Source organism: Sardina pilchardus, chromosome 13 (assembly GCF_963854185.1).
Source record: "Sardina pilchardus chromosome 13, fSarPil1.1, whole genome shotgun sequence".
Taxonomy (NCBI): Eukaryota; Metazoa; Chordata; class Actinopteri; order Clupeiformes; family Clupeidae; genus Sardina; species Sardina pilchardus.
The window spans coordinates 20,272,920-20,300,419 of NC_085006.1; the positions used below are offsets into that span (position 1 = coordinate 20,272,920).

Genomic DNA, 27,500 nt, shown 5'->3' on the forward strand with positions numbered 1-27,500 from the left:
CTTTTGGGCGTGACGGTGAGCACGGTCTGGGAGGGTGCGCCGTGCGTGTCCGGAGGGTTCTTGACGGAGCAGGTGTAGGTGCCGTTGTCGGCCAGGGTGGCGTTGAGGAGCTGGATGGTGGCCTCGCCCCGGGACGGACTGCCCAGCCACTTGATCCGATCCTTAAACGGACCCTGGACGGGGGGGAACGGCGTCCCGTAGAAGTGGAACATCTGAAGGAGGAGAAGAGAGGGGAAGGGGGACGGGGGGGGGGGCAAAGTTAAGATTAGTGAAAGGGGATGAGGGGATGAAGACCATAATCTCTAAAAAATTGAGCTTTTGGTGTTTCGAGCTATAACAGCTATTCCCCGACAGATTTAACATCCAGCTTGCCTCATCTTCACTGACCCCAAGTAGATCGGCACGTAACTTGGGCTTTGGTAATTGATGACTGACTTAACTTCTCTGAGCGTGTAGCCTCAACTGCAAAATCAAATGTCGGTTCATCCTTTACAACATTAGGAAGATCAGACGACTGATTCAGAATGCTGCAGCATGCCTGGTCTTCAATCAAGAGTACACACGTATCTCCTCTCCTAGTTCCTCTCCACTGGCTCTCTATAGTGGCCAGAATTACATTTAAATCTCTCACTTTGGCTATTGTATAGGACTCTGACTGGATCTTAATTCAATCATCAAGATGTACATCCCCAACTGCCCACTGCGGTCTTCTGATGAGCGTCTGTTGTGTCGACCAGCCATAAACGCTATGTGAAATTCAAGACTCTTTACCTCAGTTTGCCAAATCCCATAACCATAACCATAATCAGAATAGAAGAAAATAGAATAGAATATATACTTTTTTGATCCTGTGAGGGAAATTCAGTTCTCTGTATTTAACCCAATTTAACCGGATTAGTGAACACACAGCACACAGTGAACACACAGTGAGGTGAATCACACAACCCAGAGCAGTGAGCTGCCTGCCCAACAAGCGGCGCTCGAGCAGTGAGGGGTTAGGTGCCTTGCTCAAGGTCGTGGACTGGTCGGGGATCGAACCGGCAACCCTCAGGTTACAAGCCCGAAGCCCTCACCAGTAGGCCACGGCTGCCCCTAACCATAACAGCCGCAGAGGTGTCCCAATATGTGGAACTAATTGAGCTCCACATTGTCATCCGGCCATCATCTCACTTAGCCCCTGGATACAACTCATGTGCTGTATGTAGCCACAAAGAAAGACAAGTTCAGTTTGTTGCACTACTTTGTTTGGTTACTGATGGGGACTTTGGTTATCTTGTTTACAGTTAATTCCATTGTTGCAAAGCCTGCATCCGAGTTGAACTGCCGTCAGAGATAGTAATGAAGGATCTTTGCTGCCGTTTACTATGGTTGTTATAGTTACTATTTAAAAGAGCACTGATATGGAATGGTGATCTAACTTTTTTACCAGATCTACTTCATAGGTGTTCAGATATACAGTATTAATAGCCACCTTCTCAGCCAATCAGAAAATGATATTCCTTGTCTCCGGGGGGACTCATAGACATAGTGAGATAAAAAGAGACAAAACAAGGGAGAGAGATGAGGTACTCAAACCCCGTCATAATTCCTCAACAACTTCCACTCAAACACTTAAAAACTGGAGTAAACCTCGGCCAGAGACTCGCATATCAGCAGAGCTTTATGGCTTTACAGCTTCTTATCAGCAGGGTTCTCCTAGCAGCCCTTCAGCGTGTGGTTTGTGTGTGTGTGTGAGAGAGAGAGGGGAGGGGAGGGGGGGGGGGGGGGGGGTAGGGGTTGAGGGGGTGGGACAGCGCACGCAATCTAATAGCAACACTGTCTCCGGGGCCTTCTTCTACAGACCTGTGTCTCACCACTAGGAGGCCCCACTGAAATTTGCATTGGGGCTGGACTATCAGACATTTTGTGTGGGTCACTTGTGCATGTGTGTGAGTGTCTGCATGAGATGTACCTGTGTCTGTGTGTGTGTGTGTGTGTCTGTGTGTCTATGAGTCTGTGTGAGTATGTGTAAGCCTGTGTCTGTGTCTGTGTAAGTATGTATGCCTGTGTCTGTGTGAGTGGGTGTGTCTGTGTCAGTGTCTGTGTACCTGTGTGTGTGTGTGAGTGTGAGTATGTGTATGCCTGTGTCTGTGTGTGGGTGTGTGTATATCCGTGTCTGTGTGCCTGTGTGTGTGTGTGTGTGTGTGTGAGAGAGAGTATGTGTATGCCTGTTTGTGTGTGTGGGTGTGAGTATGTGTGTGGGTGGGTGTATATCCGTGTCTGTGTGTGTGAGTGTGTGTACAGTATACCCGACGTGTCTGTGTGTGTACGTAAGCATTTGAAAGTGTAACCGTGAGCACATGTATGGACCTGCCCTGAGGCATGTGGCGGTCTCTGACGGCCAGGCCTTGACAGGCTCCGCTTGCTCTGAATTCAGCTGGTGGCGTCGCACATCAGTTACGGACTATTGATCCGGGCACGTCACGTTCGCGTCCCGTCCACGTCCACCCTCGTCCTGCTGGCTGATTAAAAATGTATCCTCGCTTTTTCGCCCTGACAGCAACAACCCCTGGGCACGGCGGACAGTGACCGCAGCCCGTCAGCTGCAAGGCGCTCTCTTTCTCTCTCTCTCTCTCTCTCTGTCTCTCTCTCTCTCGACTAGCTAACGCTCGCGCGCCGGCGCTCTCGTACCGAGACAATTACTAGTCAAGAGCTACAGGAGGAGGGCAGCACTCTCGAATGGCACATAAGCAACAGCGACCATTTAAGGGATAACAACCCTGTCAGCTCTCGCCGAGCTCTGCCAGGGCTCGAGAGCTAAGCACTCCAACTGATCAGAATCAAGAGTGCCATCACTCAGACGCGCGCACCAGCTTAACAGGGTTGGAGAGTCCCCCCCTCCCGAATCTGCCCGTATAAGGGTCCAGCACTGCTCGACCAGTGGCCCACCCAACACAAGCCGCCCCTGACCGAGGTGGCTGGATTTCAGCTGTCTGGGTCATGTAGATTTGAACCAGATCTCAGTGGGGGGGGGGCGGAGGAAGCTCGTTAAGTCCACCGTCAAAAGGGGTTCCGAGTTTCTGATGGTCAAAGTGTGGACGGCGTGACGGCCAGACGTAGTGTGTGGGCATGAGAGAGGTTTTTTTTATGAGCAGCTCTGAGAAGACACACCCTGTCATGGAGAGAGAGGAGGAAGAGAAGGAGCCTGACTCATATGCCTTCTGACGTAACAGACTGCGCTGTCTGCTCCCTTCTCCTCTCTGACTGACACACACACACACACACACACACACACACACACACACACAAGCTTGCACTCACTGACACACACGGATGCGCGCCTAGTACGGTGCCTAGCAACTACACTTCAAATGACTCGCTTCTGCACATTTTCGCTGAATCCTTAACCGGCGTGCCTCAATAGCTTCAGAGGCCATCATTATCAAGCCAGCCATCCAGCCAGCAAGACAGCGAGCCAGCAACCCATCAATGCAAGACGCAGCTGGCCGCGAGGCTTTCCCACCACCCGGTCACTCACGCTGCCCTCAGTGACCATAGCTTCCTCTCTCATCATCACCACAAGACACTGATGCAGTACAACCACTCCCACTAATTCCTCACTTTTGGTGTGCAAAAACACTAATGCACACGTTTGACATGGTATGGATGTAGCAACACTCAGCGAATGCTAATTGCTAAAAGCTTAAAACACTGAAGTAATGGAAGCTTCATCTGTGTAACACCAGTCAGCCATCTAACGCAATTTCAAACTTAGTTGATGGGAAGTTTTGTGCAAGAAATGCAACTTTCGCTGCATGCGTGCGTGATGCGTCCCTACAAACGAATGGAGTCCCTTTCGCATTCCATTTCAATATTAAATGGAATTATGGGCCCACTTACACACAACAGCTGCAGCAAATGCTCAGATGAAATACTTGTTTCTGTGGACGTGAAGCAGGCGAGCCTGAGTAATTGTAAATAAACCCAGGGCTTCAATGCCAATCCAATCAGTCCCTAAGTCCTGAAAGACCCATATGACATCATTTTCTGAGTGATTCAATTATGGAAAGTGCCCACTGGAGTAAGAGTGGCGCGTGCAAACTGTATTTTAAAGCACTTATTATCCTTATGACGAGCGTGCACTTTTAGCGTGTCACGATAGTTCACTAGTGGAACACTGGTGATTGTTCCCGCTCTCAACCTGGCGCTTCAGACTAGGTGAACGACTGCTCTTTAAAACCGATCAAGCGACCAAGTACCAGAGCCATGGATCAAAAACGACCGTCTTTCTAATTCAATAATTCCAAAGCTAATCCAATTGTGTGTATGGTACCGATGTACCAAACAAAATGACATGACACGGGTCTAGTCATGATTAAGCTATTGTCGCTTTTGACTCGCATGACAGTGGGAGAGCAAACTTGACTTTTAAACTAATGATTAAGGAGGTCAGGTCGGAGAGAGGCCGGCTGGCTGGTCAGATGACATTCTGGAGTAACGTCCGACTGGGATATTCAATTTAAGATATTATCCCCCCTCTGGCACTGGCTGCGATGAGGTCGTTCCGGGTGAATGCCATCAGCCTCATGCTGACTTTACACAGCAGTGGAAGTTTTAACAAAATGAGCAAAAACAACAGGAAGCAGAATGCTAAGGCTACGTAAGGAGCCTCTCTGTACCACCCTACTGCTCACGATTACTCTCCCGAAGTAAAGTCGAGTCGAGGCCTAAGCATAACTCTTCCGACACTCATGAAATATTAACCTTTAAAACACAGATAGATGGTATATGAACTGCGCCGACATCCGGTGGTTACTTATGCATGGCCACAGTCGGTGAAGCGGTCACTTAACGGTGAGATTTACTGAAACCTCTTACTGTCTGCATCCGCTAAGTAATGCTGCCGAGCTGACCTCCGACCTCAGATTTAAGACTCCCCTGCTCTGGGGCAGGCCGTGCGACTGAGGGATGGCCATTTCCCACTAGTCTCTCTCCCGCGCGCTCGCTCGCTGCATACTGAGTGGAAAAGATGTCAAAATATTCGCCAAACAATTGCAGTCTGAGTGCGTAGTGCGTAGACAGTCACAGGTGAGTGCAGTGGGACTGCTTTTGGGAAAGTCCACATGCTGCAGCCTTAAATTTAAAACGATCATCAATTGTAACTCTCTCCTGTTATAAAATATTCTCAAAACACCTGCAGCCGGACTCAGCTGAGGGAAAGTCTAAACGCAGCAAACATATTAATTGTGACTCTGTGCTGTTCCCCTTGTCTTCTTAAAGATTTAGAAAGGCGTATAAGTGGATCAGCATCACCTCTAAAGCAGCACTACTTTGAGGCTGATGGATGATTGGCAGCTGTCAGTTATAAAACTGAGGAATAGAGATTGGAGGGTGGGGTGGGGGATGAGGGGAAGGAGGCTAGATGTCACCTTCAGGCAAACAAACCACACGCTTGAATTTCTTACAGCTGGTGTCCAACAGTATTACATCCAAAAAAACAAAACAATGCATACTGTTGGAAGACATACTCTCACTAATACAGCTTGAAGAACAGCATAGAGTACTGAGCGCAATAAAGCACAATTGCTTCAGCGGTGGAGTGTGCTGTGCCTCATGTCGTCTATACCTCCCAGGGAAGCAAGTTGGCCTCTCTGCACAGAGAAGTCCATCACAGCACATGACCGGTCCCTTCGCCTCCCCCGCGGGGGAAGTCATTCCACATTTAAAACTGAAACAGTGTCAGCAAAACCTTCCCAAGGGTACGTGCTGTGAGCTGCCTACCACACAAACAACAGGAAGGAGCCTAAAAAACAAACACGCTACGCCATACACTACTCTTTTTTTTTTGTCTCTCTCTTCGAGCCCATATGTCAGCATGAAAGAGAGAGAAAGAGACACATTGCAAGTGTGTCGTGGGTCCAGGGGGGCTGTTTAGGTGTAATTAACTGTAGACAAACACCAACAATAAAGAGAGGCCATTTTGAAAGTGCTGTTGCTGAGGAACAGTTGGCAATGGGATGCAGGTAACATAAATGTTCAACACGGAGAGTGGTCAGACAGTTTAAAAAAAAAAAAAAAAAAGAGAGAGAAAAAATCTCCATAGCTCTCTTCACAATGACCTTTTGAATCATGTCAGAGCGTCTTCTAACTGGTCTTCGTAACATAGCCATGCTTTCATAAAAGGCTCTTTTTACGAGACACAAACCAGACCCTGTGCCAGCAGCAGACATCGCCAGAGGCCATACTCACCGACTGTCGGACTCCGCCATCGGCGGGGGTGAAGGACCAGTCCACGGACATGCGGCTGGTTGGGCCACTGCTGGAGGTGAACGAGCAGGACAGGGTCACATCTTGGCCCCGTACTGCAGCGATCTCAGATGGGGCGCTCACCTTTATGGAAGACACCGAGGATAGCACTGGATGGGGAAGAAGGAAGAAGGGAGTGAAGAACAACTGTACAACAGTAATTGTAGAATATCATGGGGGTAGGCCATGGAGAATCATCCCAGGCAACGGGGAGAGATGATGACTGGTTGCCTTAACTAGTTGTTTAAGAAGCCTAATGTTTTACATTAAGAGTCTAGGAGGAATGTATGGAACAGTATGGTGAGAATTTGAGCTGCTAGATGTTCAAGCCAACACCACTGACATACAGCATGCTTCACGTGCTTCGTTATTGATCTTTCCTCGAAGAAATTTGCATCAGCCAAAAAAAGCCCTTTTTGTAAGCGAGCCAGATAAGAAGGCAGAGAGATAAGGAATAAATACAGAACTAACGATGTGAGGAGACAGGCAGAGTTTGGGTTTTGTTGATGCAAAAACCATCAAGTGCCAGTTGGAATGTGATTAACTGGCCATTAACGGTGTTTTAAGATTCCAAAAGATCTACATGTAAAAAGATCCTCTAGAATGTGAGATTCCTTCATGTAGTAATTTGTTAGTGTCTCATATTAGCCATTAAGCCTCTGAGCCATTTACAGTGCAAATAGCAAGTGCCCCCCCCCCCCCCCCTCCCCCGTTTTGTATCACTGAGCAATAGCTCAGTGAATAAACTCGTCTAAAGAAAAGCAATGGACGGCCTTGGTGAGTCCATTTCAGCTATACTCCCACCAGGTTGATCTCAGTTACAAAGTCGCACACATCACAACTGAGATTTCACACGTCACATGATGATGATGTCGTACCACAGACACCAAAAGGGTTTTGTGGATAAGAGCGCACAGACCTTGGGTGCCTCTCGTTCGTGTTTTATATACTCCCTTCCTTCCTCAGTCCTCGTTCTCACTGATCTACATAAAGAATGATGGGGTGGCAACAATGGGATAGTCTATCCAGTGCCAGTTATAGATCAGTGGGAACGAGTCTGGAGGACCGAGGATCGAGGAGGGATGTTGAGAGAGGCCCATTGACAGTCAGCCAACAGTGGTGGGCAGTCACTGTGAATATCATCTACTGGACACAAAGACCGTGAGCCAGGGCCTCAAATTATGGAAACCGTTACCGAAAAGGTGGCAAAGGCTACCATACATTTTCTGAAAGCCTGGAATCTCAGCTTTTCAATGATGTACGATGGCCATCTGACAAGAGTAGCTGTTTTGAGTTATGACACATAATGTAAACTAAGGTTAAAGAAATAATGTGTATAAATCAAGCAGAACACTGGAATATTTTATTTTGTTATGTTTGGTATCATTTTAAAGGGGAGACTCTGAGCTTTCATTTAAATCCTTTTGTGAACATTTTGGATAAGTACAGCCAACCCTGGAGCTCTTCAAACCTTTAATCACACACATTTCCCTACCATTTCCCTGCCATTTTTTGTCTTTTAATCCTGTGGCACCTGGGAGCATCAGAGAAACAAAATCCAAACACTGAAATACTGGCATGACCCTAAGGATTCAGGAAATGTATCATTTACCCATATTATCTGATTTGGAGGGGGTGATTTACAGTCTTGTATCAGAGATGCCGTTTTTTCAAAGACATAAACAGTAGTGTACTATTACCCTTAAGGTTAATTTGTTGGTATTATGTCAAGTTGAAAGTCTGAGGTAAATATATTTTAGATAATAATTATTGATACAGATAATTTTGAAAAAGTTGTTATTCAGCATTCTCAGCATTTTTAGATAGTTAAAAAGGTCCTTAATACATATCCACCACATATCATTTATATCAGGTCCCCACTTTCTTGGAATTTACATAAAAAAATGAATGCCTTGTTCTCAGGCAAGAAAATACACGTATATACAGGGTGCGATACTGTAAGTGCATTTGCAGGCCAAGTGTCAGCCCTAAAACTTTTTCAGAAGAATGAAAACTTCTGTGAGACCTTTCAGAAGGTTGGGGCAGACTGGGCAATGACACCTGAGTTGTATGCATCCTTAAAGGAGTTCACATGTCAAATGTACAGCTCCAAGTCCAGAATCACCAACATCAATGAAATGAAGTATGCACTTTTTTTGTGCAAAGAAAGGCGTAGAATCCTGGCAGTTAACTCCATGCTCGGATTCTCTCAGGAAGCACGGCCTCAGAGCTAACTATCAAGGTGCTATCTGGAGAAGATGCCTCGAGAACAACCCTGAAGTTCCTTCCCCAGTTGAGCATGGGTGGTCTAGACTGGACCAAGATGGTGACTTACAGCTCTCCATAGACTGGTTCAATGTCTCCATTGGTCCACAAGCAGTACTTGAGTTTCTGTCCTGCTCATGCAAGAGGGACTGTGTCACTCCTCATGTCAGTGTGTTGCACTGTATAACAACTTTTTCAAAATTATCTGTATCAATAATTATTATTTCAAATATATTTACCTCAGATTTTCAACTCGACATATCAACAAATTAACCTTAAGGGTAATAGTACACTACTGTTTATGTCTTTGAAAAAACGCCATGTCTGATATAAGACGGAAAATCATCCCCTCCAAATCAGATAATATGGGTAAATGATACATTTTCTGAATCCTTAGGGTCATGCCAGTATTTCAGTGTTTGGATTTTGTTTCTCTGATGTTCCCAGGTGCCACAGGATTAAAAGACAAAAGATGGCAGGGAAATGGCAGGAAAATGTGTGTGATTAAAGGTTTGAAGAGCTCCAGGGTTGGCTGTACTTATCCAAAATGTTCACAAAAGGATCTAAATGAAAGCTCAGAGTCTCCCCTTTAAAATGATACCAAACATAACAAAATAAAATATTTCAGTGTTCTGCTTGATTTATACGCATTATTTCTTCAACCTTAGTTTACATTATGCATCATAACTCAAAACAGCTACTTTTGTCAGATGGCCATCATACATCATTGAAAAGCTGAGATTCCAGGCTTTCAGAAAAGGTATGGTAGCCTTTGCCACTTTTTCGGTAACGACCAACCCCTCTGGCTCACGGACTAACAGTTGGTCATCTCAGTTGCCATGTGAGGTACAGTTTGTAGATGTGAATTAGCTTCATGGGTGACAGCGAGGACTTTTTTTTCACCTCTATTACTACACCATTAGGGCTGTATCAAGACTATTATTGTCTTAATTAATCAATTGTAGCTATTAGTCTATCGCATTTCAGGAAATTAAAAAAAAGAAATGAGGATCTGTGTTTCCAAAAGCCCCACATGACATCCAATGCCTCCAATATACTTTCAGCATTGAGTTTACGGTCATGGAGGAGAAACGAAACAAGAAAATATTCTAATTTAATAAGCCAGAATCAACATTTTCGCTTAAACAATTACTCAAACTGCATCCGCTAATTCAAACTGAACTGCCTTCACACCACACCAAACCAATTCACATTCCCAATATCAACCAAAGCTGTTCTGTTTTATTTAATTGTAGTTACCAAAAGTGATATTATAGTGATGATGATGGATTATAATTGCAGAGCATACGCTGAATATGGTTGAAAGAAATGAGCTGAGTTTTACATTCTTGTTTTGGAAATTACTACAACAGAGAAAGGATCTATTTTATATGAGATTGTTGGAAACCAAATGCGCAACCAAGGTGTTTTGAGAGCCACGTTAACACTGTCTCTCTCTCTCTCTCCTTATTTCTTTATTTTTGTCTTTATCTCAATCTTCAGCCCAACACGTTTCCTTTTTCCATTGGCCTTCACAGTCACCCTTTCTCATGGAGGCACCACCTCCAACCACCACTGCCACAGAACTGCTAACTCCTCAGGTGAAAGACATTATGCAGCACATTATCTGCCATTAGCACAAATGTTCAATAAACTATGACTCACACCAGCTGATATGGTAACAGACATGGACTCAGATGTAGACATTAAAGTTATGACCAAGCCACTGACTGCTACAGGATGTAAATCAACACAAACCTGGTTTGAAGTGAAACTAGCATCGCTTCAAATGTGCCCCATCATTTTTAAAACACTTAGAATAGATTACTATGACTTATTCTTATACTTGTTCAATCTAATGGACACACTCTGTTACCAATGGCTTAAAATTCCCGATTGGCTTTATATTTCCAAAAAATCATATCTGCAAAGCAGACCTTTTTTCTCTGCTGCTGAAAGCAATTTGCCTGCTAGATTGTTTTTTTTGAAGCCCAGCAGAACTAAACATGAACTGCCAGTTGTGAAAAATCATACAATGCGTTACTGACTCCCCTGAGGCTTGTGCCCCTGCGAAATAGCATGGCAGGCTGGCAGGCCCAGCTGGTGGTAGACACTACATAGTGTTCCTATCCTCTGGCTTTACCTCTCGTGTGTGTGTGTGGGTGTGGGTGTTGTGTGTTGTGTGTGTGTGTGTGTGTGTGTGTGGGTGTTGTATGCTGTGAGGGGGGTGAGAGTGTGAAAGAGTAACCTTGTAGCTGACTAGGTGAGATATATGCCTGGATAGCTAGAATAACAGAGACTAGTTTGATGGAGACAGAGGGAGAGAGAAAGAATGAGAGAGCGAGAGATAGAAAGAAAGAAAGAAAGAAAGGAAGATAAAGACAAAAAGAAAGAAACAAGGAGAGAGAGAGAGAGAGTGTTAACGTGGCTCTCAAAACACATTGGTTGTGCATTTGGTTTCCAACAATCTCATATAAAATAGATCCTTTCTCTGTTGTAGTAATTTCCAAAACCAGAATGTAATACTCAGCTCATTCTTTTCAACCATATTCAGCGTATGCTCTGCAATTATAATCCATCATCATCACTATAATTTTGCTTCTGGTAACTACAATTAAATAAAAACAGAACAGATTCGGTTGATATTGGGAATGTGAATTGGTTTGTTGTGGTGTGAAGGCTCACTACAGTAGGGTGTAGCCCACTGGCAGTGCTGGGGAATGTGATGTGCTATTGTGCGTGGATGCGAGAAGGAGATTGGTGTTGTTCTGCTTGTTCTGTCTATGATTTGGCAGAAGCTACCAGGGCTGTTAATTATTCAAAATCCATTGCCTCATTGCATTCTGTGAATACGTACAGTACGACGACTACCTCACCTTCACTACCCTACACCCCACACACACACACAGACACACAGACACACAGACACACAGACAGACAGACAGACAGACACACAGACAGACACACACACACACACACACACACACACACACACACACACACACACACACACACACCCCAAATCAGTCTCTTTGGCAGAGGATGGGTTGAGAAAAAAAAACCCTCTATCTTGTGAGTTATTTACAACAGATTCAGAGGTCTACAATACACCTCAGTGTGCAGCATTTCATTGAAGCCAAACAAATTGGTTAGAGCCTCCTCTTGGAAACACATTCAGACCCTTATATCACTCACCATGTGAAGTCCAATTCAATCGAGAAATTCTTGCTGTGCTGGACTAAAAATGCACCAGCCACAGACAGTTGTGAGCTCCGGCCCTGGTCCGGGTCTTAACTGGCCCAGACCCGCTAGTTACTGATGCAGAATTCTAGGACTGTGTGTGTGTGTGTGTGTGTGTGTGTGTGTGTGTGTGTGTGTGTGTGTGTGTGTGTGTGTGTGTGTGTGTGTGTGTGTGTTTGTTGCCAGCTGCAACTGTATGAAATGTCTTTCGTGCGAGTCCTTTCCTAACTGACAATTACTTCCAGCTAAGTTCTCCTCTCTCTAACTTCTCTCCCTCTCACCAGCCGAAAAAAAAAGATGGTGTCTTCCTGTCTGTCTGACTGTACGAAGAGATGGTAGGTTGGATGATGCAGTTAGAAACACAGAGAATATGAAATCCGCTCTTTCAGCCTCTCTTACGGAGAGGTGAACGACTTCTGCTCGTCTCGCCATTTGAGCCGGGAGCTGCCATATTGAATTTTGTGCTAATCCATTTGCCCTCAGTGACCTACAGAACTCCTGCGGGCTCATAGGTATGCAGATGCACACTCAAACACACATGTGCCCTCAATTAAAGCCCTGAACGCCTCCAAATCCTTACAATGAGTCAATACTGGCCTGCAAATACATTACACCTCAATAAGGGTCCGAAGGAGACAGGTATGGACACGTGTTGAATCTCTGATTAGGTCACTTTCGCATGTGTGTCGTTTCAGGAGTCTGGATCAATGCAGAGAAGACAGCTGAGGTGTTGTTCAATGAGGCAGCTACGTTGAGGAGGCAGTGCATTTATTCAGGAAACATTTTTAGCCAGTGCAAAAGCTGTGAAGGTAGGCCTACTGGACTGTGGGAATTTGTTATCTGAAAAAGCCAGCTGGCCCCATTGCATCCATTGGAAAGCAGCAATTAGCAAAAACTGGTCGTGCATGACAAATCATGTGCATGTCAAAAAGTGCCATGTTTGCTGGCAAGGGTGTTGTTATTCCTTGGGTGAGAGGGAGTGACTGAAATATCGTTCCCTGGTCTTTTTGGCAGCTAGTAGCCTGTTCGATTGTCCACTCATACAGCATATATTTCACCTACCATAACTTTCTATACCTACTCTCGAATCAGGCCTAAATGGAATGGTTGTGAATCTCTCGGTCAAAATTGCCCATCTATGTAGCCTACTTCCTAAATGAAATTAATGACATGGGGATATCTAAAGTTGTTTTTGCCTTCGATAGGCTATATGAAAGGATAGGCCTCAGGCCTACCTCAACGCGCTGCCCGTTACAATGTAAACAATCACCTGTACGTTCAAAAAACTGTAGATTGCCACGCTTACACTGATCAGAGTGCAACCGTATCGTGATATAAGTCAAAGAGTAGATAAGCCTCCTGTATAAAAATGAGTGTATAATTTGTCTTCCTTGAGTAGCCTATCACGATAGGGAAAAACAAATAGCCTACAGTACGTTAACACTGGCCCATGGTTAGTCTTATGAAAATGTTGCCTATAAAGTCTGTATTCTTTACTTATAGGCTACCTAATGTATATTTGTAGATCAGATCTCAAAATAAAAAGATACTCCGAGTAGAAATCTATAGGCTACTGTTCACCAGCAAAGGTGAGTTGTTTTGGACGAAGAAAAACGAAAGAAAAAAAGCGACTCAACAACTTACATTCCGAGAGTAGTTTGTTTCAAACTCATAATAACCATAAACTACGTAGGCTACTGTAAAGCTGATGGTTCGTGGTTCTAATGGTAAACCATGGAATTTCAACATCTTCGACGATATATGTGACGTTTCAGGCTAGGAGTATTCTAATGGAGTCCAACTTGAATGGCAAAACTTACCAGTGATCAGCACAAGACACTCAAAGAGAACGCGGTTGAGAGATATCCTCACAGGTTCACGTAAATCCATAATCTGAAACTTGGATAAATATTACAGGAGTAAAATAATAATGAGAACTAAAACAAAATCACACGTAAGGTTTCGTCTCGTCCTCCATATTTTTTCGTGAGTCACCCTTTCCTATGCGTAGCAGCAGGAGGATACAACAGGCGTACCTGACAAACAGGTGTTTCAGGAAGTGACTGCATGTGTATGAGTGTGTGTAGGCTATGTATGGGTGAGTGTGTGTGTGTATGTGAAAATCTACCATAACTTAGACATGATAGCGTTATTCAATTGTCTCAGGGGATTAAAATCTTTGCGCTTTTGTTCAGTTTCTATGTGCTTTTGTTCAGCCTCGTCGTTTTTTATATAGCCTACTATTCTACTAGCCTATCTACGTGTGCGGTTTAAATAGGCCCAGATTTATGTGTATGTTTTGCATATTGGAATTGGTTCAAATACAGTTCACCTTCTCTGGCTGCACGTCCTTGGCCGATGAAGTTCAGAGAGTTTTTTTTCTAGGAGTTATTTCCACCATCTTCATCCCAAATGACAGGCCCTTAGCCATGCAATTAAGCCTAATGGGATAGGCTAGTGTTTATTTTCTTCAGCCATTTTGCACACAGTTTATCTCAGGCCCATGCAAGCGAATCTTTTGAAGTTTATTTTTGGTCCTCTGTTTACTAGCCCATAGAGAGGTATTGCCCATCCTTTGAAAATATTCTATTTTGACCAACAATTAGATCATCCTATCTCATAGTACAGAGATTTTGAGATGAGGGGGGGGGGGACCACAGAGACCCACGATAAGCCAACTTATACCTGAGGGAGGATGTTAGATAATGCAATAATATTTATTTCAGTTAGGCTATTTGTGTGTGTGTGTGTGTGTGTGTGTGTGTGTGTGTGTGTGTGTGTGTGTGTGTGTGTGGTGCTGTGTGTGTTTGTGTGTGTGTGTGTGTGTGTGTGTGTGTGTGTGTGTGTGTGTGTGTGTGTGTGTAGCACCCCCCCCCCCCCCCCTTTTTTGATGCACCAGGTTTGAAAGAAGTCTCTGTTTGGCATGGTGCACGGTGAATTTCCAAACGAGAACAAAACATCTCTCTATCTTTCATGTGGGAACGAGAGATCACACAGTCCTGCACTGTGTGTTTGTCTGGCCACTCTGGCAGTCCTTCACTTTATCAGATTTCAGCACAGCAAAATGAACAAAGGGAAACTGGAGAGGGCCTATAGTGACTGACCGCGCCATCTTGAGCCTCACAGGTCCGGGTATAGTAGAGCATCTCCAGAAGTGAGATGCTTTTTTCCCCCCTCTTTTATAAGTTTCCTGATAAATGTGATTTGGTGAAATACTGTTATCCAGTAATACAAGTAAAGAGGTTGGAGTTTGGAAAGAGGAGTTGGAAACATCAATACATTTAGTACTTTTTTACTGCACAAATATGGTGCATTTGCACTTGCACTTTGTAATTTAGAAACCGGACATTCTCACCAAAATGTGTCCTTCATTAGAAGTGGAATTATTAACAGTAAACAGTGATTGTACTACTAACTCCTTCAGTTGCCTATACAGACATCAGCCCCACCACCAGAGGGGGGTGGCTGCATCTAACGAGAGGATTATTGAGCTGATGGGTGTTCTGTGTACGACTCACATACCATTATGAAGTTTCATCCAACATTTCCATTAGCCCATCATGCAGGTAATACCTCGGCAACCTACCTGTGCCGATAGGTGTGTTACTCTGCGTGTGCGTAGGGATTTCAGTGGATATTGCGCAATTGTCTGGTCACACCTCTGTGATCTTGATAACTTCAGGGCGTGGCAGTTTGGTTTGTAAGAATGCGCTCCCACATTAGTGTGTATGAGAGAGATTATAGGTGAGGCTGTGTGATTCTGTGTGTTTGTGTGTGTGTGTGTGTCTCTCTGTCTATACTGTATATGTGTGTGTGTGTGTGTGTGTGTGTGTGTGTGTGTGTGTGTGCCTCTCCCTCTCCCTCTCCCTCTCTCTTGAGTGTGAGTGTGTGTGTTCTGTCAGTGCTGGCCTGGGCAGGGCTTCATGCGTGGGGGATGTTATTGAATAGCTGTGCTTGCTGGCCACTCCCTCTCCTTATTCATTGCCATTCAGCAACCTACACTGAGCCCAAGTAGACTTTAACCACTGCACCTTCACACCATGCTCATGTATATGCACGCACACACACCCAAATGCACATACACACACACACACACACACACACACACACACAAATGCACATACACACACACACACACACACACATACACACATACACACGCAGACGCACACACACACACATACACACACATACTGTACACACGCACACACACACACTCGCACACACACACACACACACACACACACACACACACACACACACACACACACAAATGCACAGATACACACACGCATACACACACACACACACGCACACACACATACACACACAGCACACACACACATACACAAATACACACACACACACACACACACTCACAAATAAACAGACACATACACATACACAACTGCACACGCACACACATATAGAGTGGTCTATACTGTATGTCTGAGCAGGGGTGGGTGTTGGACAGGGACACACAGAGATGACAGACAGGGACAAACAGACACACATACAGCCAGAAAGATCATCCTGTGTCTCCACATGCCCACAAGCTATTCGTGCTTAGCGCTCTCTCTCTCACACACACACACACACACACACACACACACACACACACACACACTTCCTTTAAAGCAGGTCGAAATTGCTCTCTGTTTATTGTGGTTTGTATGGTTAGAGACTGATATGTAGCTTTCAAAGCTGCAGATAAACGAGTTAAGAGAAGAGATTTGGTTGCAATTGGACCTCTTCCTGTGGCACCGACATTAGAGGCTGTTAGACTGCTATGTGTGCTATGAGGCCTCAGGGGGAAGACAATTATCCCAGAGAGCCTGTGGCAATACTGAGCCCAGTGGCCAGTGGCCCTACAGTGACACCTGCTGGTCAAAGCTATGCATAAGGTGTGCAGGTTTTTACTGTAACCACAATGCAGGCAGGTCGCTCGATCAGAATATCAGTGTGCGTTGACACAGATAACATGAAGGTGTTACTATATTTGACGATTATGGCTGGCGTGATAGAAATGTACTGTTGTGATTCTCATGGCACAGAGGATGCATTCGTGTTTATGGGAGCAAGATGTTCGACAGTTCATCTAAAAACATAAGTGCACAGTGTAACTCAAGGTAACTGCTAAACCATTCTTTTTTTATTATAAAAATCTACATTTCAATTTTACATTAAATTTGAAAGAATACCATTCAGTGGAAAAAGGTGAAATATTTTGATAAACCAATAAAAAATATATCAACTTCATGTAACACAATTGTCATTATGCTCATATAAAACATCTCATATAAAAAGACATGTTAAAATTGTTAGTAGTTTTCACCACAGAGAGGTTGCAAGTTTAACATGCATCAGTGAAAAGGGTTTTCAGACCAGAGTGTGTGTGTGTGCCGACTGCCTAGTCCCCACCTCTACACGCACAAGGTGCAATCGACCTCAATTTTAAGTGTCAGCGACTGAAGTCTTCAGAGCCACCCAATTCCGCTTGACCCTTGACAGCCACAGGGAAAATACATTGAAGTGTGCAGTGGGGAGTGTATATCAACACAGAAACAGTGCATGTAGTGTGAGAGTGAGAGTGAGAGTGAGAGAAAGACAGCGAGCGAGAGAGAACGACTGAGTGTGTGTTTGTGTGTGTGTGTGTGTGTGTGTGTGTGTGTGTGTGTGTGTTTGCCTATTTCTGAACAGTCATATAATATGCGATGCCCCTCCTGAACTCCTCTGTGGCAGGCATGAAAATCCTCATCAGACGGCGCTGGAGACGTCTTGGCAGCGGAATGGCTGGCTTTCGGAATTGGCATGGAATCTTTGTTTTTTCCATGGACCACAGAGGGGGAGGCATTTGGGAAGGGCGTGGTGTGGCATGGCGCAGGACTCAGGTACAGGCCTGCCTCGGGCCAATGAGGCGCGCACAGGGGATCTTACAGATTCCACACTCAGAGAGAGAGAGAGAGATGTCGTCTTAGAGGGCAGCCCAGCCTTGAGCAGACTCACACCTACGTACGACACCGCTCAGTGGGAGAGTGAGATAGGTAGGGCAAAGGTTAATACTGTGTGTGTGTGCGTCAGGCTTAACCATCTGTGGCATTTGTGCTATGTGGATGCCCCTCTGACAGACTGTGACCGTCAAACTGTCGAAATCGCTTTAAAAACCTGAACAAAGCCACATAATTCACTTAGCACCTGACGATCAGGTGCATTCAATTGGATCTTTAAACATTCAGCAATTTGAGTGCATGCCACTGTACATTCTTATAGTGTTAACTGTTTAACAGTTAAAGTTAAAATATTTTTCTAAATCTTTTTTTCACATACAGTACAATATTGTTCTCTCTTGTCTTTGGATTTCATGCTACAGCTTCAGGCTTCAGCAAAATATTTGTTTGAAAAACAGCTCGCTCTGCAAGATGTCAGTTATAAATAGTCATAAATACTTCTCTTTTAGTTCATACGCAGTGTGTTTTGAAGCTGAGCGCGTGTGTTAACTCCTGTAAAAATGGATGTGTGATGGGGGGCAGTTTATGGATTTGTAACGTGTGGTTCTTCCGCCACATTGATTTTGACTGTGTTTGGCAGAGGCCTGCATCTCTGGCAGTGCGTTTCCCATCTGTTCATCCTCAGTCTGCTTTCATCCCGTTTGATCATGCCGGCCGCTCGGCAGGAGCAGGACAGCACGGAAAACACAAATACTTCAGGATTCCTCGTAACATTCCTCCGGACACTACAAGTACTTCAGGATCCCATACTTTACATCTCTCGTCTTCACTCTCTCCATAACACTTGGTCTCGTCCTTTTCAGGGGGTGCTGCTGGTCGATCGTCAGTCTGAGTCGTCACCTTCGTCTTCGTCTGAGCTCGGCTCATCTTCCTCAGAGGAGCTGGACTCTGGAGTGCTCGGGTCCGAGATCATGCCATCGGAACTGTCAACTTCAAACGAAGACACTTCCACATAGAGGTGCACTGCTTTTGCAGGGTGGCTATTTGTTTGTACACGTGCATTTGCACACAAACAAGACACACACACACACACACACACACACACACACAAAGACACACAACACACACACACAGTACAAGACAGGGTCAAATTATGTGAGGGTAAACAGGAAATTCCTGTTGGAGGTTGCTGTCGTGTAGCATTGTATGCAGCAAGTGTTCCTTAGACTTCTTCCATGAAAAAAGCTGAGGAAATCTTCGTGTTTCACGTCAGTGGGGTGAAAGAAATTGCTCTCTCGAACAACAGCGGTATCTGTTGTTTTTATGTCAGAATGTGGTCTGGAGTGATGGTACAAATTTGAAAGCACTGTTGTTCATAGAGAGCAGAGGCAAAACACTCAGAAAGGCCTGAAAACCCCAAACAGAGAGGAGAGAAGGGAGAGAAAGAGAGAGTAGGAGGGGAGAGATAGGAGAAGGAGACCAAAAGACAAATGGCTTGTTCACAAGCAACCTCAGCAGTAACAGAAATGTAACAAAAAAGAGAAGTGCGTTAACAGCAGCAGAGTCTTATTAAAGCACCAGCTACTTCTTCAGCCAGCGTTCATTGTGAAATATCAGCAGAATCTACCACGTCTTTGAAATGCGTTGGAACATCGTTTGCTTATGCAATCCTGAGAAAGACGCCCTTGACTAAAACAAAATGCTCGTAGCCCATTGGCTGCTTATGATCGAGGGACAAGAAATCACCTTGAGGTGGCTCTATAGCACCAAACGCCCGCGCAGAACCTGAGTAACCAAGGACAGCCGGTTGCTAGGTATCATTGGGTCAGAGAAGTTGCAGTGATGTGATTCCCCCCGAAAGCCTTATTAGTGTGTTAAAAAAAAGAAAAGCGTGGTACAATAACCTCAGAAATATTCAGACTTCACCTTGTGAATGTTGTTGTTGTTTTTTCCATAAAGGCATATTTACAATTGCTTTTTTTTTTTTTTTTTTTTTAAAGAAAAAAAAAATCTCAAACAAACAAACAGGAAGGTGAAGCTGTGTTGAAGCAAGGCTTCCAGTAGATATAGCAGGTATGAAAGATAAAACACTAAGGCACCATCAGCTCTTCAGGCTTTTGTCCTCAACCTCAGAGTGCTCGGGTCAGGTCAGGTCTGGTCCACAGCACGACAACAACACCCATAAACCTCCATCAGAGAGAGAGAGTCTGACTGGTGCTTTAGTGAAATCCAAGTCCAAGAGGTGAGCACCATTAAGCCCCCTTCAGATACTAGCCACAGAGCTCGGGTGGAGTGGAGAGGAGGTGGGGGTGGGGGTAGGGGGGGGCAGTCGAAGATTAATAATTGCCCCCTACCACCACTACACACTCACACACGCCAAACACACCACACCACCCACCCTCGGCCTCTCAGCGGGCTCTCACCACATGGTCGGGTCCTTCCGTGTTTGCGGGAGCTCGCTGTTCCGCTCGCGGTTCTGCCTCTTCTTGCGGCAGCGTCGGATGGAGAGCACCAGGATCAGCACCACCATGATCAGCGCGATGGCCCCCAGGATGATCCCAGCCACCACCACGATCTCAGAGAAGGAGGCTGCAGCAGGAGAGAGAGAGGGAGAGAGAGAGAGAGAGAGAGAGAGAGAGAGGGGGGGGGGAGGTGGAGAGAGATAGAGGGGGAGGAGAGAGAGAAACACAGAGAAAGAAAGAGCAAGAGAGATGACAGGTGCAGAGGGAAGAGAAGCAACAGATGACAAAATCTGAAAAAAATGGCTACACACACTTCAGTCGACTGATGAATCCTTTGTTGTATGTTTTACATTCTAAAAAAAAACACTCACTAACATTACAACTTATTTCTAACATTCACTAACACTCACTAACATTACTACTAATTTCTCATACTCACTAACACTCACTACCGGTACTCATTTTTCACACTCACTAACATTTTTCCCATATAACTGTCCTCCTGTGTGGTGGTCCTCAGAGAAAGTGTCTTCATGAGCGGAGACTGACCTGTGTGGACGACCGTGAGCTTCACCGTGCCCGGGTTCCCGTGCACGTCCGGCGGGTTCTTCACCTGGCAGCTGAACGTTCCGTTGAAGGTGAACTTGACCTCGCGGATGATGATGGAAGCGTCGCCAGCCAAGATGTCCCCGGCCCACAGAGCCTTCTTGCGGAAACGCCCCTCCGCCGGGGGGTAGGGCTTCTCCTGGTAGAAGAACACCTGGCGCCGAGAACAGGTAGAGTCAGTGTGCATGTGAGTGTGTGAGTGTGTGTGTGCGTGTGTGTGTGCATGCATACACATGTGTGTGTGTGTGTGTGTGTGTGCACACATGCGTGTATTTGTTCTTGTACATGTGCAAGTGTTTGTGTGTGTGTGTGTGTGTGTGTGTGTCAGCTTGCAATTTTCCCATCTTATTCCCATTTGTACCTTAGTTTTCACCTCATTTGTACCATATTTTTCACCATTGATCCTTTGGATGACCTCCCCTCTCTTGCCATAGCCTTAGGAACCCCCTCTCCCTAGAGCTCAGGCTGGGGTCATGCAAACAATCCCAAACACTGATGTGAGGCATGAGTTGCCCAGCCACAGAATTTAGGATTCATCAGCCATTCAAAGTGGCTACCCCTTCATGGTCAAAGCATGTAAACTCGTGCCAACTTTTCTCCTGATTGTTGCCCCCGCACACACACACACACACACACACACACACACACACACACACACACACACACACAAACACACACAGGCACTGCCACAGCCACTGGGTCATGCCAACTTCATTTCTATAGATAGCAGCAGTACTGCTGGTGCTGTACTGTATTTTACCCACAACAACACAAAACAATATTATGTGTAACCATATTAGTCACATTCCTGATAAGGATTTCTGGAATTTAGTCAAATTTAGTCAAAGAGTACTAAAAAAAGTTAAAGAAATTCAACTTCTGTTGCTCATATTGTTTAACACAAAACAATAATAATAATAAAAAAACAGAAAACCAGAAAGCACGGTCCTTTTCCGTCATTTGTCCGTTTGCTAGAAATGGTCCGTTATTTAAACAAGACCCTTATCAACTAAGTATCAAGCGTGTCTCTTCCTGCTGTGACTGACCGCACATAACAGATGGTCCCCTGTGCCCCCCCATCCACTCTTATCTGACCACTCTGACTCCGTCTAAACTCGGACATTGATTTGACCACGCAGGGAGTAGACTAGAGTGCTTTTGACAAGTGTTCCATTATACATTGATCATTTAATCACTAAGTAGGTAGGTGGACATCTAGAGATAATCCTTTATGATAAGGGAAATTCAAGCTATTTGAGTTCACAACAAAGTGTTTCTGCAGCACAATTATAAATGTACAGTATATCTGGGAACAGCCGTGGCCTACTTGTTAGGGCTTCGAGCTTGTAACTGAAGGGTTGTCATTTCGATCCCCGGCCAGTAGGAAAAATGTGGGTAGGGGGAGTGGTTGAGCACTGCTCTCCCACGTCTACATCCACGGCTGAAGTGCCCTTGAGCAAGGCACCCAACCCTTCACTACTCTCCAAGCTCTGCTGTTGAGCAGGCAGCTCACTGCTCCGGGTTAGTGTGTGTGCTTCACCTCAGTGTGTGTTCACTGTGTGCTGTGTGTGTTCACTAATTCACGGATTGGGATAAATGCAGAGACCGAATTTCCCTGACGGGATCAAAAGAGTATATATACAGGGGGCGCCCGTACCATTTACGGGTCCGAGTGCCCACGGGGACCCAGGTTCGAATCCGGCCTGCGGTCATATCCCAATCCCACCCCATCTCTCTCTCCCACTTGTTTCCTGTCTACCACTTCACTGCCCTATACTAATAAAGGCAAAAAGCCAAAAAAATATACTAAAAAAAAAAAAAGAGTATATATACTTATACTTATATACTTAAATTATAAAACAAACGCAGTAAACGTAAACAAGTGATTTCTCTCTCGCTCCCTTACCGACTCGTCGTGGCCGGGCCCGAGCGGCCGGAACGTCCAGGACACGCTGAGCAGGGATGGCTTGATGTTCTCCTTGCTCTCGAACGTGCACTTGAGCCGCACGTCCGTGCCGTTGACCGCCTCCTGCTCGCCAGACGTGTACACACGCATCCCGACCGCCTGCCGCAGGCCTGCAGGACACAGAGGAGGAGAAGACACACACACACACGGTCACTCGAGATGGTCAATCTCAAGCAATCACAGACGACAACACTCAAACCACAGTTGAATACATTCAAACATATACATTTAAATGGACACGTTTAATTTTGGAGCTGTGCTTGCTTTAGTCAAGATAACGTTTTCATATTTCAAAGCAAGCACAACTCCAAAATTAAACGTGCCCATTTAAATGTATATATTTGAATGTATTAACAGTGTTTGAGTGTTGTCGTCAGAAGGTTCGTTTTCATATTTCAAAGCACACCTCCGTGTATGGTCATTTGAACACACTTTCTGTCTGACCGAATGTAAATAAGTGACAAACAACATATGCTTGGTTTCTTTGAAATGGGGCAGGTGTCAGATTATTGAGGCTACACATAAGCACAGCACTCTAACTCCATAACACCCAATTACATTTAGTTGTTATGACAAGGACATGTTAGGGGTATCTGGGTTGTCATTCTAAAAAGAAAACTCTAGAAAATCTTCAAATAACAAGCAGATGCCATTTACAGGTTCCTTTTCCTATCTGCCATTGCTGCAAGGAACCCTATGGAACCCAAAGAACTCAAGGGTTCCTCTTTGGGGGAACAGTCATGCCTGAGAGTGTTATGGATCCTCTTACAGCAAAGCGGCAATACCCCGGGACTAAGAGGATTTGGGATGAGATTGTTTGTGTGTGTGTGTATGTGTGTGCATGTGTGTGTGTGTGTGTGTGTGTGTGTGTGTGTGTGTGGGTGTGTGTGGGTGTGCACGCGCGCGCCGCATGCACATATGTGTGTGTGTGTGTGTGTGTGTGTGTGTGTGTGTGTGTGTGTGTGTGTGTGTGTGTGTGTGTGTTTGTGCACGCATGCGTCTGTAGATTTACAGGGACGAGCCAGCTTTAAGCCAGTAGGACACCTAGCACCGATACTGACTGTGCTCTGCTGCAGGGTCCTGGGCCTCAGGGTGTCAGCCGCATGCATGGCTGACTGAGCTGCCAGAGCGATGAGGCACAGTGAGTCAACCGTCAGGTTGGTGCAGTAATGCCCATGGCAAAGTGCGAGAGTAGGTTCACACGGGAGCCACGTGAAGGTAAACCATGAGAGAAATGTTTTGCACGAAAAACATGCTGATAGACCCAGTGGCTGTGGCAGTGACAGTCTTCAAGTGTTCTGTGTGTCTTGACTATTTTTGTAGTTTGTGCATGCGTGTGTGTGTGTGTGTGTGTGTGTGTGTTTGTGTGTGGGGGGGGGGCAACGATCAGGGGGAAATTAGTCTTTTTAGTATCTATCCTTATGAATGACAGTCAAGAACATGCATTCAAAGCAAAACCACTACACACAAAGGAGTCATTAACACATGTAAATTAAATCAACTACAAACAAAGGCGTTATTAACACATGTAAATTAAATCAACATCACATCCAAAGGGTTGGGAGGAGGGAAATGTCACATGGAGCCATAGTGTGAAAATATAGATTTACCGCCTGCATTTTAATTGCAGTGGAATAATAAGCAAACTTTCACACGACGGCGCTCAGACAGAGGCCGTATAGTGGGCCATGACGTTACAGAGCGGATCATTTGGACGAGAGAGAAACCAGGCTGCTCAGCTGCCGGCAGAGAAAAACAAGACAGTAATGAGCCAAAAAGCCAGCAGAGTGAGGAGAGAATATGACAAGGCTTATCTTGCTCTCAGGATTCACAGTGGGGCTGTTGGGAGGTGGCAGGGGAGAGACGCATGTGTGTTTTGTGTCTTAAAACCCGCCGGCAGCAGACAGCATGAGACCGAACCAATCATTCTGAATACATTTTGATTTTTTTGGCCTGTTTCGTTACCATTTTTGTTGAGGCGAACGGGGGATTGTTGGGTCTTGGGAATGCCCCCTTGGGGAAAGACCCACGAATAAAGTGAACAAATATATGGTGGATATCCATTAAAGTAGTGCACCATGTAATGAATAGGGTGGACATTCCACATGGATTGGAGGTTAATAGAACCTAACGGAGAAGTGCATTCTGACTCAAAAGTGCCCCAAATGTGTGTTTGACGCAGTATGTATACAAAATATTTTACAATTATGTAAGCAAACACAGAGTGAACCGTTTTTGTGCATTTTCGGAGCCCAGATTTGTTTTGGCCAAAACCCAAAGTTGCCCCTCCAACTCCCCCACCCAAAACACCACCACCACCACCACCAGCACCACCCTCTGGCACCTCTAAGCAGATTTGGCTGAGCTGAAAGGTCAGCGTAGCATGATGGACAAAGGAGCCGAGTGATACACAGCCAAGCTCCACAGCTGCTTTTAGTCAGTCAGTCAGGGCCCACATCAGTTGGAGATAGCACTTAAGAGGACCAATCCAGCGCTACAGCGCTACACGTCAGCGCTGGGAACACATTTAACAGCTCACGGTGTGTGTGTGTGTGTGTGTGTGTGTGTGTGTGTGTGTGTGTGTGTGTGTGTGTGTGTGTGTGTGTGTGTAGTGTTTGGTTTAGATCTGGTTTTAAGGTGTGAGGGTTTTAGCCCACATCAGTGAGAGATAGCCCCTGGAGCAGCAGTCCAACGTTACACATCAGGGCTGGGAGCGCATTTAGCAGCGCTGGTGTTGACTACCAGCAGACACGTGTCAACATTCACCATTTTCAGCATACGTGTGATTATACACCACACCTGCTACACTAACAATGACTTCATGAAGAGATCTCAGTATGTTTACAGCACACATCATTTTGAATACATTAGGACTCGTGGTAAATATTTGCACGGATTTTGTTGGGGGAGAAAAAGGATGTTTTAAGTCTTTAAGTGGAGGATCTGCTTTCAAAGTTTAGTCTAAGGTTTATGTCTGGGCTTAATCCTGGATTAAGGTTCGTCTAAAAATCCCCGTCTGGAAAACTACTATTTGTTGTGGGTAAGAAAGGTCACTGAATAATTTGCCACATAGCCATCAGTATTATTCATGAACAATAGGAGATAAAAACCAATCATCAGCCCCATATAGGCTACTGTATGATATAGTGGAATCTAAGGGGCTGGTATCTAAGAGTCATTTCATTACTGTACCTTATCACACATATGACCTACTCCCCGGCTCTATTGCAATCATAGAACTTTCACTGTGATGAATGAGGCTGGTTGGCTATTGTGAACCAGTTCCTGCGACATCGAAAGCTAATATTCTCCCACCTCTCGGGTAATGACACATCATTGTGCCTACTGTTTACAGAACTGCCTTAGTGGAATCATTGGATCATTTAGTGGGATCATTCATTTGTGGAATTAGAGACACTATGTGGTGCTGGAATAGTGTAAGATTTTTTTAAAAATCACACAAAAAACCCAAAAAGACAACATGATACATGTGAATGTGAACCTTTAGGCTTGAGGAGAATAGACTGTCTTGTAATCGAGAGTCAGAGTTCCTGTCCCCTCCACAATCGCCCATGAGCAGGGTGCTCCATGCTCCATTTCCTGTGATATCAAAGGAGCCCTTTTCCCATGCTGTTAAAGGCTCTGACACATGCTTACTCTGTCCAGGTGCTCCGTACAGTTAAGGTTGTCATATTTGCACAGCCGGTGTGTGTGTGTGTGTGTGTGTGTGTGTGTGTGTGTGTGTGTGTGTGTGTGTGTGTGTGTGTGTGTGTGTGTGTGTGTGTGTGTGTGTGTCTGTGTCTGTGTTCGTGTGTGTGTGTTCGTGTGTGTGTGTCTGTGTCTGTGTGTCTGTGTGTGTGTGTGTGTGTTCTAGTGTGTGTGTGTGTGTGTGTGTGTGTGTGTGTGTGTGTGTGTGTGTGTGTGTGTTCGTGTGTGTGTGTCTGTGTGTGTGTGTGTGTGTGTGTGTGTGTGTGTGTGTGTGCGTGTGTGTGTGTGTTTGGTGTATATACTTGCATGCCACCACACGGCCTGTCAGTGTGCCCTAAACAATGCTCCCCAGCATGATTGAATGGAGCGGAATGAGTGTTTGTGCTCTGCCTATGCCGTGTAAACTTTATCTTTCCCGTTGTTTATGTGGTGTCACGGGTTCAGGGTTTTTTCCCCCCAAAGGCAAACAGTCCAAGACACAAAGCAATGTACTATACCTCCAGACCAAAAGCCTATTACCCAGTGTGTAAAAGGTATGATCATAATTCTTTGAAATTGTTTCATTGGTTGCACTGTCCCTTTCAAGGAATGGCCATATGGCCCCAGTGGTGCCGCGTATACGATACTGTAATTAAATTGTATTAACTGCATTTGGACCAAACAGAGAAGGGAGCCTCTCGCTTTCTTCTACTAAACATTAAGAGCCACATAAAGTCTAAAGACTGGTCGTGACTTTGTAACAGTGTATTAAACCAATGGAATTTACAAGTAGCGTACAAACCGCTGTACGCAAGTCTGGGGTGGAGAGTGGGTGGGGGCATAAGGAGACAACCAACCCCCCCCCCCCTTCCCGCTCCGCGTCTGGACCTGTAATTCTCAGAAATTCAATCAACAGACGACGGCGCCTCCACAGAAGACTGGGTCACTCTAATCGTTGATCTGTCACTACCGAGCATACGTCCAGAAAGCCGGGTGGGAGTAGGAGTCTGTGAGGTGTGTGTGTGCGTGTGTAGGGGTGGG

At 45.3% G+C, this 27,500-nt stretch overlaps 2 protein-coding genes across 2 annotated transcripts in view; both read right to left on the minus strand.

The window, feature by feature from the left end:
• Window positions 1-13,840, minus strand: part of mpzl3 (myelin protein zero-like 3) — a 17,084-nt gene extending 3,244 nt beyond the window's left edge. The window contains exons 1-3 of the mRNA XM_062552950.1: window positions 13,611-13,840; window positions 6,229-6,395; window positions 2-212 (exon numbers count right to left, since the gene is read on the minus strand). Of these exons, the coding sequence (XP_062408934.1) occupies window positions 2-212; window positions 6,229-6,395; window positions 13,611-13,680 (448 nt within the window). The 5' untranslated portion in view covers window positions 13,681-13,840. The remainder of the gene's footprint in view (window position 1; window positions 213-6,228; window positions 6,396-13,610) is intronic.
• A 3,086-nt stretch (window positions 13,841-16,926) lies between these two features.
• LOC134099709 (myelin protein zero-like protein 2) overlaps window positions 16,927-27,500 on the minus strand; it is a 19,551-nt gene continuing 8,977 nt past the window's right edge. The window contains exons 2-5 of the mRNA XM_062552695.1: window positions 22,713-22,882; window positions 20,750-20,960; window positions 20,162-20,327; window positions 16,927-18,778 (exon numbers count right to left, since the gene is read on the minus strand). Coding sequence (XP_062408679.1) covers window positions 18,622-18,778; window positions 20,162-20,327; window positions 20,750-20,960; window positions 22,713-22,882 — 704 coding nt within the window. The 3' untranslated portion in view covers window positions 16,927-18,621. The remainder of the gene's footprint in view (window positions 18,779-20,161; window positions 20,328-20,749; window positions 20,961-22,712; window positions 22,883-27,500) is intronic.